The 15046-nt window shown below is 43.7% G+C and overlaps 1 protein-coding gene across 4 annotated transcripts in view; it reads left to right on the plus strand.

Annotated features, from left to right (window-relative positions):
* Positions 1-13636, plus strand: part of trps1 (trichorhinophalangeal syndrome I) — a 109123-nt gene extending 95487 nt beyond the window's left edge. For all 4 annotated transcript variants that reach the window (XM_030120303.1, XM_030120302.1, XM_030120305.1 and 1 more), the window contains exons 10-11: positions 4082-4204; positions 7927-13636. In XM_030120303.1, the coding sequence (XP_029976163.1) occupies positions 4082-4204; positions 7927-9540 (1737 nt within the window). In that variant the 3' untranslated portion in view covers positions 9541-13636. The remainder of the gene's footprint in view (positions 1-4081; positions 4205-7926) is intronic.
* The last annotated feature ends 1410 nt before the right edge of the window (positions 13637-15046 follow it).

Here is a 15046-nt window from a genome sequence, read left to right on the forward strand (position 1 = left end):
CGGAGTCACAACAAAGTCACAGAAAAGTTCTGCCGGAATCTAAAGAAAAGCAATTATTTTAACCCGTCTAATGGAAAGTTGGCATGACAGTGCCGACTCATAAAAGTCTTTAGACAAATCTTAAATTAGAGCACTGCCGCTGGTCATGATACATGTAATGATCAAATGGAGCTTTTTTTTTTCTTTTTTTTTTTTTCCCAGGCAAACAGCAGTCAGGTCATGTCGTCTGGTTTATGCATTCTTGCATTAAATCTAATGCCGCAAGAGAGAAAAGAGGCTTTCTGCTCGAGCTGCTCGTGCGTTAGAGCAAAGAGGCCGACCGAAAACTGATTGTGAAAGTTATTAAACCAATAAATGCTGTTTTATATGCAGCCGTACCCTGAGCAGATTGCACTCTTAATTTCTGCTCGCTTTTTCACGAGCATCATGAGACGGATAAAATCTTCAAATATTGTCAACTTCCCAGTGTTTTTTCTTTTTCTCTTTATCGTACCACCGTTGTTTATCCTCATCCTTTTCCTCAGGAGATTCAATTATCTGATGTATTTGTTTTAACTGTCTTTATAGGTTCACAAGCCAAACATTTCACATGAGTATGGTTTTATTAGTTCTATATTATATGGACCCTTGTTAGCTGCAGAAATATCTCAGAGCGTTCTTTTGCTTGCTAAAGTTAACTTTGGGTCTTGGTCAGGTTGAAAGTTTGCTTGTTGTTTTGGACTTTATCGGTGGAAGCATGATGGAGTTTAATTTCCTGCGCCGGCGCTATGAGCGCGCCTTTGTCTTTGCGAGCGTGCGCGTGTCAGAGGGCGTCGTCGGCCGTGCTGATTGAACGCCACCATGGGCCGCAGATAAATAGATGTCATTAAGACCCCGAGCTCTAATTACCGGCAGCCCTTTTCTCCCGGCTGAGGTGAGTGGGAGAGGCCAGGTATTAGCAATCCATCAGGGAAAAAAAAAACAAAAAACATGCACTGATTCACACACACACGCCAATACGAATGCGAACAAACACAGAAACATTCGGCCCCAGACACCCAGACAGACATGCACAGGTGGAACTTTTTATACCGTGCTGCAGCGTTTGAGTGCATGTGGACGCGTGTGCGTGTTGCTACTCGTTTAATTGCTAATTCCCCCATATGTCAGGCCAACCAGCTGAAGATTGAAGAGGAAGTTGCAGATTATGAGTCAAATAGGTGCATATGTGTGTGTGTGTGCGTGTGTGCGTGTATATGTGCGTGTATATGTGCGTGCGTGGAGTGTGCACATGGGTATACTGGAAGGTGAGGGGGCCTATCTGCTCTTTCCTGTGTAATTGACACTTGAACTTCACCCCAACACACACAGACACGCTGCTGTCATTGTGACGGGTCTTTTTAGTGTCCAACACACACACACACACACACACACACACACACACACACACACACACACACACACACACACACTTTTCTTGGCCTCGGATCCAAATCGAGCTCACCTTCATTAGCCAGTGGAACCGAAGATATGTGTCTGTGTGTGTGTACGTGTGTGTGTGTGTGTGTGTACGTGCGTGCACGTGTGTCTAGTATTGCAAGCCAAACAGTGCGTCTGTCATCAGAATTCAGTTTCCCTCCGAGCACCCAAATCACTCACATATGGCCCCACAGCTGCCCCACATTGCAACACACACACTCACTCACACACACACACACACACACACACACACACACACACACACACACACACACACACAGGAAGTGTACATCAATCAATCACCTGGCCCTGTCTCTCTACATGTGGCGGCCGTATGGTGTACAGATCGCTCTAACACACACACACACACACACACACACACACACACACACACACACACACACACACACACACACACACACAGAGGTGGATCTGGTCATGTTAGTGTCCCGCTATCTGATGTCAGATGGTTGAAAACACATGTACCTTAAAGGCTTGCGATACGAGCCCAGGTGTTTTTACACGCAGCGTTATTTGAAGCAGGATGTTTTTTATTGTAGCATAACTGAGAGACGCAGGTCTCCATAATCAGTCCCCTAATGTTGCTATGAAACCTTTAAACAATCTGAAACTTGATTCTCATCCCTGATACAAAGCTCTTAAAGGATGTCATCATAAATGTACATTTATGAAATTACAGCTGGGAGACAAATCACATATGTACAGTGTTGTACAAATGTGTTAAAAAATCGTGATCAGTGGAACAACTGAGTTTCTCTGTGTGGCAAAACAATGCAACAAATTTGAACACCGAGAATAAACATTTGAATAAATTATGGTATGATAACAACTGATTACATACACAGCATTGAACATGTAAATACGACCAGCGGTTGAAGCGTATTACATTCCACCAGGCCCTCAGTTTTTTGTGAATCGTCGAACTTTCTTACATTTTCTAACATGATGATATTAATGGTAACAGCAATTTGAATCGCTGAAGCTAATTTTCAGTGTGTGGAAAATAATTCCGATTCTAAAATGTGTTTTAATACAATAACTAAATTTCTTTTTCAAGAGCTCCACAAGCGCTCGATCTTTCGAGTGGACAGATCGCGCTCTTCAGATGTATTTGCCGAGGGCGTACGCGTTCACGTCGCTGTGTGGCCTGTGTGTGTTATCAGCGGCGCGCGAAGTGGTTAATTTTGCTGTGATCGTCGTGGTGGTGTGTTTGACTGCGGCAGTCGAGTGAGTGGCGCCGCCGGTGCCCACCGGGCCCCGCTGCTTTTTAGCTGGCAGCACAAAACAAATGCTCAGTGGAAGCGCCGGTCGCGGCTCCGTCTGTAGCCTCGAGACGACAGAAAGCCTGATTGAAGTGTGACGTTCTTTTGTGAAAAGTTGAAATGTTTTTAACTTCTGGCGCTTGGGTGCTCTCAGCCTGAGACAAAGAAAAAAAAATAAATAAAAAAAAAGCCATGCTAAGCTCTCAGTGCTGTCATCAACATAAAAACAACAAGACGCCGGCGCGAGGAGATCCCAGTGGACAAAAATCCACGGTGGAGAGAGGGAGAGGAAGAGCCTGACTGGAATAGGAGAGAAAACAGTGAGCTGTGTGTGTGTGTGTGTGTTTTAGCGCGCCATACACACCGGCACACATGTACAGTATGGCAGCGCTCGCATTACGTATGCGAGAAATGACTTCGGTGAGAGAGAAAAAAAAAAAACCGATGGGATATAAACTCTAAGAAGGAAAAGAAATGTGAATAGAATGGCAGGGAGAGAAAAACAGACATTGGTGGTGGAGAAAGATGAGGTATGCTGTCCTCTCAGGGTCATAAAGGTGTTGAATGGGGCCAGAGGCTTAATGGGATGGAGAAACGTTGTGATTGGCTCATTACTGTGATGGAGCACGTTGCCACGACGATTGGCCTTTTCACCTCCCACCCTTCCTTGCACACACTACTTTTCTATGCACCAGCGCTTCACGAGCCGCAGAGGTGTGTGTGTGTGTGTGTGTGTACACGAGTGTGCGCACACCAATACAGTAAAAGTCAAACACTCGCCGGTAAAGTACTCGCTGCAGTTGAAGATAAACACCGAAACACTTTATGCAACAAGGTGAAAGCATAACTCATTCCTTCCAACGTCTCTAAAGAAGTACTCAACTAAATTACCGCTGTATCTCGGATGGCGCTGAGAGGAGTCCATGTTGAGTCTGAGAGACTCACTTACTCGCATTTAAAACACAAACAACGTATCGGGCTCCGCCGGATCGCTTCCCTTCCGCCGATATATATTTTGGAAGTTTTATTAACCTTGTTTGATATACTGAGAAAATCTGTGCGGAAAGGAAACCGTGTTCTCAAAACAGTTTCCCATTAGGTGTGATAAATGAGAGCCCACCATCTCTCTGCCGCTGAGCCAATCTGTTCTTCTTCCCTTTCCCTTTCTCTCTATTGTTTTTGAGTGGCATGAAAATAATAAAGGAGTCAAAACTTAAGATCTTTTATCATCCCCTCTTTTCTAACCTGACACAATCTCCGTCACGATTGGTTGTTGTTGTTTTTTTTCTTCCATTTCTTCAATTTTCTCCTTCTCTAACCCTTCCTCTGTCTCTCTGCAGCGGCGGCGTGGCAGCGGAGTTTTCTGCGCAAACTGTTTGACCACCAAGACGTCGTTGTGGAGGAAAAACGCTAACGGAGGCTACGTCTGCAACGCATGTGGTTTATACCAAAAGCTACATTCGGTAAGTCCATTTCTTGCATGCGTCACCTAGGAAAACCTGCAGATGTGTAAGACTAGAAACAACTTATTACCTGTGCAAGCAGACTCATTCCAATGTTTCACCAAACAACCAGAAAAACTAATGTGGACGCAAACATTTTTTGAACAAATCAAAAGTCAAATATTAGCTCCCAGTGAGATTGAGTTTAATATCACACAAAAGTTAATTAGCAGGGCTGAACTCCTGTTCCGTTCTCGCTCGCTCATAAACACTGCTTCGGTTATATTTTATAGACTCTGCTCTGGTTTAGTACGTCTACAGGCTGCTTTTGACCGCTAATTATCATTCCTCTTGTCAGCCTACTTAGCATGCGATCCAAATGAAATGGCGCGTGCTGCCGATAAATTATTGTATATATATATAAATCCCATGAATTCCGCTGTGAAAAAGTAATATTGCAGAAAAGGCGTATTTGATTTGGTGGGCGCGGGGAATTACAGGCCATCTCAGCGAAGCCAGAGCAACGTGATGGAATGAATCAACCCCACCATCTCAGCCTGGGGAAGGTCCACGGAAATCCCAAATTTAATTAGACCGCATGAATCACAAATGAGATAAAGACCCCGTCTTGATTCTTAGTGGGGAATATCAAGCTCACTCACCTCCGTTGTAATGTGTTTAGGTTAATTACACACTTGATTGTTCCTGCCGAGCTCAAATTCTGACAAAATTTAAAAACATGAAACGCGTCTCAGAAGCTTCAGTGTTCCTGTTTATCGTGTGAACGCCAGAGTCACGTTCACATCCTGGCTTTTTAAGCTCAAGTCGTAATATTGGAAAGTGGACGTTTTTATGCCATAAATCACCATGTCAGTGGTGGCTTGACCATGCTACAACCCCGAGCAGCGCGCCGCAATTATCGGATGGAGCTTTAAAGACCTTTTAGAGGAATGACAGCCTATTGGAGTTTACTCCTTCCTGCCCCTGCTGATGTCCTTGGTTCAACCTGTGCATCTCATCTGCTGCTCCAATCACGTCCCGGCTCCCTCCACTCTTGGCAATCTTCACGACAACCATATTTTATATCCCGTAGTAAAAGTTTTATACGCTCTACACACATTATTAGAGAGGATAGCAGCTAGTAAAACACTTGAGAGTGAGAGAGGCGAGGGGAGAGTTATGAATAAAGAGACAGAAAAAATGAGTGCGGAAGGAGGGAAGACAAATAAGGGGAGAAAGAGGAGGTCGGGAGGCAGAAAAGAGGAAGAAATTAAGGCGGTAATAAAGGGACAGGGTGTGTATAAAGAGTGAGGGATGGAGGGAAAATTACAGATTCGGGGATGAATGTTGAAGGAAACGTTGAATTAGAGAAGGTAGGCGACAAAAAGACAGACGGATGTGTGCGACGGTAACTCAGCCCAGGTATTCTGTCAAACCAACGCTGCAGCCATAAAAGTGCACTGTATGGTGTGTGTGTGTGTGTGTGTGTGTGTGTGTGGATTGGTTTGTGTATTTGTGGGTTTGAGTTAGGGATGTGGCTGCCGCCGAGTTTTTCTGTTGACTAAACAAAAATTTCATTAAGACTACTGACCTTGTCTAAAAAAAAAAAAAAAAAAAAAAAAAAAGGAAAACGCTCAGTAAACTGTTGAATTTTAGCACCATGTTTTCCGGGTGGCTGAACTTCCTGAAGGACCCCGGCGTCTTCTGGTGGACGATGTCTAATAAGCCTCGCTGTGGCTGCAGCACCGCTGGAGTTGTTCAATCTCTCCAAATTCCCATTGTGCTGTTTTAAATATGTTAATCAAATGTGTACTGTTTTTTATGTAACGATGTCTCCATAAACAAACTCTGAATCACGCTGCTGGCTTTAATGCAATATAATCAACATCTACTGTGTTCCTGCCCAAAGTATACATTGAGTGAGGCCCCGGCTGCTTTTCATGATTAAAATGTTAACAATTAATGTTTCTGATGCCAACTCCTAAGGCCCAAGCATGTCGCAACGTATAGCCGGGTAATCACACACATGCCTGCCGCATAGCAGAGAAAACTCGACACAGTGAAGCGTCCACTGCCAAATGTGAAGCACAGGCAGAAATGTATAATGAGAACATCAATTTTTATGAAAATATGCTATTAATAATGCTGCAGCTTCTGTCATACTCCATAAATTATCAGATTAAATGACAGACAACGATCCGTTTTTTTTTTCTTTTCAAAATATAATTTAATCACTGCTGCCGGGACGAAGGCGCCTAAATATGAAGAAGCAGGGTAGCTGACAAGGAACAGGACATTTAAGAGACAGAGGAAGAGCAGCCGTCGAGGAAAAAAAAAGGCTTCGGCAAATCATGTCAAACTCTTCACCGGAACACAGATGGGGAACAGGGAGTGACTGAGCGAGAGAAGGAGTGGAACACAGAGAAATGTCACAGAGAGTCACATTTCTATACAAGATGCTTAAAGGCTTCCCTGAGCCAGTGAGATATTCCAGATTCTAGTCAGCCTGAAACTTTGAAATGTGACATCCAGTCACGCTGACAAAATGTTGACAATGTCAAAGTTATTTTCTTTTGTTTGAGGTGTTTCTCCTCTGGTCCGGGCATTCTCCTCCTCCTTCTCCTCCTCCTCCTCCTCCTCCTGCTTAATTATTTTACTCCAAAAGGGGGAAGGATGTGTCTCTCTTCAAAGTGAATAAAAGCTACTTCACCAAAAAGCTGAACTGAAAGCCATCAGATAACTATATTCATAAATCACAGTCAGGCAGAGCTGTCACCTCACTTGTGTTAAAAATGGAACTCGCATCATCAAAGCATTCCATGTTTAATTAGGTTTTAACAAAAACACAGAGTTGTAAAATCTGTATGTTTGTTTATAAAACTCACTGTGGTTATTCTCTGGTTATTTATTTTTAGTGCTTCCCTAGTTTATGTACAAATAATTTGCAAAAATACATGCATTCAGACAAAAAAGCAGAGTTGTCCACACTAAAACATGAATGCATACATTGATCAACAAGGAAACTATAAATGAAGCTGGGTAACTGATTCGATTCACGTTTTTTTATTTACACAGGATCTGTTTTGGATGTATGTTTATTAAAAAAAATCATATCTACTTTAACATTTTCAATCATCTCAGAAAGGCATCTTTCAGTTTTGGGAGTTTTCCTGATCACAGTGTGAAATTGATCAATACATTCTGTTTGTTATGAGTGGATCTCCCTGAACGGTGGTCCCTGTGTGGGGATCTGCGTGGCTGATGCCTCAATGGCCGTGATAATGAGTCTCTGGCAAACTCAAAACTACACCCAGTCATTGGTCACTTTCATTTATTTCTCTACGATTAAATTCCTCAGACATAAACGGATTAACGGTCACTCTCATATGCTGTGAGGGTCTTGAAGCTGAGTGGGGGTGAGCAATATTTACATCAGATGTAAGTGCACCCTCTTGTGGTTAGGGCAAAAACCACAGTCTTCTGGGGTGCAGGGTATCTGACTGAGTTGTTCCAGGGTCAATCCTCTTAATTATAATCGGCCATATCTATGTCACAGAAGATGAATGGAAATCACATTTCTTCAGATGATCACTGTGTTTGATGATAAAAATCAATAAAGAGCCTCATTGCAGAAATGAAAGTGGGGGCTTCTTATTTTATTTACATTTGATGGTGTCATTGGAATCAACCTGACCGCCGATCTATCTGTTCATCCACTCTGTTTTGCTTTTCCCGTCTCACAGACACCCAGACCTCTGAACATCATCAAGCAGAACAACGGTGAGCAAATCATCCGACGGAGAACCCGAAAGCGCCTCAACCCCGATTCCCTGTCGTCCGAAAACCCCGCCCCGAAGCAGCAGCGAATCACCAGCGAGGAGCGCATGAACGGGGACGAGTCCGACCGAAGCTGCCCCTCCGTCAAAAGCCAGCAGCCGTCCCCTCGCTCGCGCTCGCCCCGATCCACTCAGGCCTTCTTAGCCAATCAGACGCTGGAGATCCACAGACGCATGCCTCCGCTCCTCCTCCCCTCGCACGCTCCCACCTCACTGGTACCTGAGGGCAACGGGCCCCTTGCTGACGGAGGGATGCCGTCAAAAGTGGAGGTGGGGAAAGGAGGAGGCGGGTCAGAAAGAGGCAGTCCCATCGAGAAGTACATGCGTCCGGCCAAGCCGTCGAGTTACTCGCCTCCCGGCTCGCCCATCGAGAAATATCAGTACCCTCTCTTCACCCTGCCCCTGCCATTAACGCTCTCTCCCGATATGACGCCTGAGTCCGACTGGCTCAGATTCTGGACCAAGTACAAGATGGCGGCGGCCGCCGGGGTTCCTGGTAGCATCAGTAATCTGAGCAGCCCCGGCGGCCTCGGGAACAACGCCCATTATCTGGGTGCGATGGTGACTCCAGTGCAGCATCATCAGCAGAGCTATACTGTGCCTTACTGCGCCTCTCCCTACTCCCCTCTCCCGCCTCCTCCAGCGCCCGCTCACTACCCGCCTCCTCCTCTTCACACCCAGTCCTCCTCGTCCTCGTCGCTCGAGAACGAGGCTCCTTTGGATCTCGCAATAAGACAAAGAGACTCGGGCGCGGTCAACGCGCACGTGTCGTCAAACGGCGCGGAAAGGAGGAGGCAGGAGTCTCCTCTGACCGAGAAGTTAAGAGGGAACTGGAGGGGAGAGAAAGAGGAGGAGGAGGAGGAGGAGGAGAGGACAGATGAAGGAGAGAACCCCAGTGAGGAGATAGGGAAGGAAGTGAAGGATGGTTCGATAAAATGTCAATCGAGCGTCTCATCGAATCGCAAAATGGTCGACGTGGCCACGCAGGATGACTTCACCAACCGCTGCGTCCACTGTGGGATCTACTTCCTGGACGAGGTCATGTACGCCCTGCACATGAGTTGCCATGGCGACAAAGGGCCGTACCAGTGCAGTTTTTGCCTCCACGTTTGTGCCGATCGGTATGATTTCACGACGCACATACAGAGGGGCTTACACAGGTACTCGGACAAAACCTCGCAGCAGAAGAGTCCGAACGACGACATTCAGGACGCCACGGCAACGTCAGAGCAGGAGTGTCCGAACATGACAACGGAGGACGAAGACGGAGGCGACCATCACGAGATCGCAGATCAGACCGACGCCGCAGAAGGAACGTGTGAGGACGACCAAGCGAAGGAAAACACAGACAGTGAAGCCCGTGACGACGAAACGGGAGCCGCAGAGGAGGCGGAGGCAGACCAGCGCGACGCGGCAAAGCAGGAGGCAGACGGCGAACAGATGTCTGATGTCGGCGACGGCGTCATGGAGCCCAGCGAGGTCGCGGCTGTCGCCGAGTCTAAAGACACTGACGGAAACTAAAGGATATCTGACCCATGCAAACCTTTAAGAACGTGTTTTTTTTTCTTTTCTTTTTTTGGATGAATAAGCTGTGTGCCTTCACGTTCCTGGAGGCGAGCTCGTGTCCGAATGGGCACAACCCAGGCACTAAGAGAAACCCATCCTTATGCTGGAAGCGCTCGGCTGTCAGACTCGGCAGAAGTCACCACAGTATCTGGCTGAACTACAGCAAGGGGCGCTTTGGAGACAAGAACTTAGCGTCGGCGTCCCGACATGCAGCTGAAATTACCTTTAAGAAGCCGCTACTCTCCTCACGAGAGGACTGGAAGCAGGACTGAGAGTTGGACCGAACCTAGGATTAGTTTGAGGAGCTCAGCACTTGCATATCTACCGTACAGCCGAGCAAAAAGACAAAAAACAAAATAAAAAAAAAAAAAAAAACAAATAATGAAACTGAGCTTCTGCAGGCTGCTGGTTCAAACTAGTCTGATGTATATTTCAGATTGTTATATTTTGGTACTGCCAGATCTGATCTGGCGTGAACTGCTTTGCTCTTGCACAGTTTTTTTTTTTTCCTTCCCTCTGTGCAAGCGGATTGAAATACCAAAAACTATGCTGACTATGTATTACTGGTTAATTTTAACCAGTTTAGGCTGGGTCGCAGTTCAGTTAGCGTGACTTTAACATGATCAAATTTTTTTTTTTTTTTTTTTTTTTTTAACAATTATTTGTTTTTCCGAAACTCGGATCAATGCAAAATCACAATCGTGGCACGGCGACCCAGAAAGAAACCTGGGCACATTTGAGTTGACTTCTCTGAACTGCTTAAAGCCAGTTTGAGCTGATAAAACCGGTGCATCTCCGGACCGAAGTGTTCTCTTCATCCATTTGGATCAAACCAAGTGACATTATTTCTACCTTCCTCTGTGCCATGATACTAGCTATGTGCCTGGCTGCCTACCTAATAGAACAACCATCTATTAACCTGCTTAACATTTATAATAATATTAATAACGGTTATAATAATGATGATGATAATGATGTTATCGTACAAAAATGCAATTTGCTACATTTTCTTATGTATGTTATTTTATAAAGGCAAATAATGCTTCTCTTTGCAGGAAATGGTACTATAAGAATTAGTTTATTTGAGTTTTTTGTCTTGTTTGAAGCTGTTTGTTGCTTAAGATGTTATTGCTTTTAGAAAGCCCCCCCTCTCGGACACGGTACAGCGGAAAGAGGAGGGTTGTGTGCGTGCGTGCGTGCGTGTGCATTTTGTGTAATATCATTTCTGTGTGGCAGGATCGAAAGGATGAATCCGTCCCCAAACGATAATGTAAACATAATGAAGGCTTAGTTTTCCAGTCCTCAGGGGTCACACACGTTGCACACCAACCCGCCTGTTTCAGAGCATGTGACACATCAACGGTTTTAGCATGTTGCATACGTTTCTCTTAGGTTCTCTTTTGCGTTCCTATCGGGGGATTTTTTTTGTGTCTGTAGGTCTACATGGTCTTAGTATGTAACTTTTTTTTTCCTGTTTGTCTATGAACTGTTAGGTTACATGGTTTTACAGAAAAACTTAGCAATTTAGACGGTAAAACCTTTTCTTTTCCTTCTTTTATTTTTTTTTTTTTTGTCTTCAAAAAGATCAATTGTTGGAATGGACTGTATAAAGTTTTGCTCTGTTTTGACTCCACAGAGATTCTTGCCTACAGTGTTTTTATCTCATATTGCTGAGAGTTTGGTAGGTTACCTCTATGTAGCATGTTAGCATATTATTAAGTCTGCTAAATACATTGCCTTTTATGTGGACGGGAGCTGTTACAAGTTAGATAATATCCAGGGAAAAGGAAAAAAAAAAACACATGAGAAGAAAATGTAGAGGTATGTTTTATAAATGAATGAAGTGAAATTTTGTTGTTGCTTTCAACTCCAGCTAATCGATGACACAGTCGCACATATCTGCCATTCTTTGCTGTTTTTAGGTCTTTTTTTTTTTTTTTTTTTTTTTTAAGACCTGCTTTCTCCATGGAGCAGTTCCGCTCATCGAGCCTCTTGCCGTTTACGAACAAATATCATCGACAAACCTTTGATTGTGCGGAACTCAAAAGTCTCCAAGTTCATTGAAATAAAACATTGTGGTGGCCAACTCGTTGATTTGTACCAACAGAAGAATAACGTTTCCAGCCTTGCTGCCTTAGTTGCCAGAAAACAAACATAAAAGAAGCCTTTTTGAGGAACTAAAGAAAGACCGAATGATAACAAAAAGACGAGTTAAAGAAAGAGGAAAGGATATTTTTCTACGATAATTCAAAAGACGTGAATGGAATCTATTTCACGTAGTGCCTGGTTACTTCTACACTTATATTTTGTTGAGTTCGGTTCGCTGTCGGTGCAGCTATGCAGCTGGGAACTGGGACAGTGACGAGTTAAGATGGTATTTCCCAGTTTACAGCATTCACACAACAAGTAGTTATTAGAAACATGGCCGTCGACATGTTGAGGAATCACAATACATGTTGCTACGAAGCTTTATAGTTACAAACAGCAAATCTGCTTCGCTGAAAACGGGAAGAGGGAGAGTTAGGATTTAAGATGAAATGTGCACGTGTACGTGCACTGTCACCAAAGCCATATTGAATGACGTGAAAGCCACTGCTCAAACCTCTTCCTTTTCCACTGGGAAGCTCACAGATGAATTCTTATTCGGGAGATGTGACCTTTCCCACTTTCCAGTTTCTCGTGAACGCAGCGTCTGAGTCAGCGGTCAGGTGAACTTATTGACTCCCACACACCAAGTTTGTTTGAATCATCACATCTGCCCACAAAGAAGACCCAGCGTCCTTTGCAATCAAGTAGTCGATGTTTTTTGGTATGCATGCAACACTGCTCCGTAGAACCGATGATTTTGCAGGACTTATGTTCGCCGTCTGAAGCGTCTCGGAGCCTAGAAGTCAGACCTGTAGGTTATTTGAAACTGTTACGGAAGATTATTATCTGTTTTCAGGAAAAGAAGAAAAAAAAAATCGCATTATCCTCTGAAACCAACGGTTTGGCGAGATTAAAAGAAAATAAATTATCCACTCTGCTCTGAGCTAAAAAAAATAAATAAATAACTGAGTGTTTGACCAGAGCAATTAGGAGCGCTTCTTCCTGGTCGATAACTCTGAGTTATCTCCAAGCAATCGCACATAGGAAGACCTTGCATTATCTGTGAATTGTGGAGTAATTGATGAGGATATTTACCAGCCAAGCATTTCAGCGTGTTTCAGAACGCCCAACAGCCGAACACTAGTTAAGTCAGCACTTACACAGTTGTTGAACAGCGATTTAGGAAGAGCTTACTTCACTCCTCTGTCATGTTTATGGATCTATTCGTATCGGGCATATCGAAGACTGTTTGACTGTTAGTGAACAGGTACCGATGTGATATCAGACTATCAGAAATTTTGTTTTTATGGGAAAAATAAATAGTAATTTGACTTTTTGTGTTTGTAGAACAAAACCTTTCGGTACCTCTTCGGGGCTGCTAGCAAAAACAAAACTGTTTACAATGTAGCAAGAAAAAGAGAAAATGGGGGGAAACAAGACAGAACAAAGGGATGAGTGCCTTTTTGCCTTTTTTCTTTCTCGTCTTTTCATCTCCTTCGGCGTCACGTCCAACCTTTTTTCACGCGTTGCTTGAAACACGACACTCCCCACACCGCGCCGCGTCTCGCCTGTATTTTATTTACACCCGACGCGACGACCCTGTGCCACTCCTCCACTCCGCAGCGTCCAATCCGATCATAAATGTATGAAAGCGTTCTCAGCCAGACGGCAGGTGGTGGAGGTGTTCAACGGGAGCGAGGTGAATGGGTCACACTGTTCTGCACCCAGGATGCCCACACACTAGAGCGCCATGTCTGTTTTAATTCAATTGTTTTTTTTTTCTATACTCGTTTGAAAATAGTTGTTTCACCAGTCGCAAAAGAAAAATATTCTCATATTTGGGTCTATCAATTTTTGAAGGGAACTGACACTCGCTAAAAAAAAAAAAAAAACAATTACATAAATTCTCTTTGTTTCAAAGACGCTCTTGAGCTCTTCGTGGGATTTCTGTGAAACGAAAACTTAAAAATGCACGCTAGTATTTTTTATTTTTTTGGTTAAATCTGGGTTTACATCTCATTTTTATGAACCACAAGGATTTCTCTGTTGGCTGCAGACAAACACTTTCCGATGCCAAAAAAATGTTTAGCTTGTGAAGGAAAATCCGCGACTGAGCTGAAAGCGAAACGAGCGTCGCAGATGAAACATGTAAAACATTGCACATTTTTTCCTGTCCTTTGTCTCCTGTATTTTTTTTTTTTTTTTTTCTACGCAACCTCGTGTCGTTCCATCAGTTCACACGAGGACACTGTATTTCGGAAACGTTTTCTCATTGATATGAGTCTTGGGAGTCCTTCTGAGTTTCATAGGCGGCAGTTGTGTTTGGGAAGAAAAAAGAAAATCAGGCTCTGCTGGAAGCATGTGACATGGCCTTGTGTTACTGAAATGACTGTGTGTTTTCAGTTTGATGGCATTTCAAATCTGCGTTTACATTGGGAGGCCTTAACAAGTGTTTTTAATTTTTGTCTTTGTCAGAATGTGTTCTAGAAAAAAAAAAAGAAAACAATGCTGTTGCTTGCACTCCATTTATTATGTTCTTATTGCCAAGGAAGGGACAACACACACACACGCACACACACATACACATGCATACACACACATGCACATATGCACACACGCACATGCACACTCAAGCAGTGGTACGGATTGCATGTACATTTTGGGGGTGTACAGTGTTAACTATCGCCAGTTGATCATTGGCCAGAAACACACACACACATATACACACACAAACACACACATAAACACAAAAGTATGTACATTTAATCAATATATTTTAGTAGAATTTTGTCTCGATTCAGTTGAAAGGCTTTTATAGAAAAATGGGATTTTTTTTTTTTTTTTAAGTTTTCTCTCATGTTGTATTTTATTCTGCTACCTTTCTGTATGTTATTGTTTTTAGGTTTTATTTCATGCAAAATGATATTTCAACAACATATTTTGACAGCCAAGAAACGTTTGTTACACAGCTAAACTTGAAGAATAATGTTGACGATGATGATAATAATTAATAAAAGTAATAACAAACTCAGAATGGCTATTGCGTGTTTTATTATTATTTTTAAACGTGAGGGGGGTGTGTGAGGAATTTATGTAATTTGGTGATTTTTTTTTCCCATTATTTTTGGCTGCTGCATCAGTGTTGTTTTTAATCTGATCTGCCACCTTTCGCTGTCGTCAGTATCCACCTGTGAAAGGACTGCAACAGAGGTAAACTGGGAACTTTGGGAGTTAATGGAACGCACACCAAACTTCCCTACCAAGCCGGAAGATAAAAGCGAAGCTTCCAGTCCTGCCTCCTACTGCGCTCTCGGTGTGTCTGGATGCGTCCAGGAGCTCCACGGCATTCATTTCTATTCTGACCTGTTCTTCA

This window comes from Salarias fasciatus, chromosome 22 (genome assembly GCF_902148845.1).
Source record: "Salarias fasciatus chromosome 22, fSalaFa1.1, whole genome shotgun sequence".
Lineage (NCBI taxonomy): Eukaryota > Metazoa > Chordata > Actinopteri > Blenniiformes > Blenniidae > Salarias > Salarias fasciatus.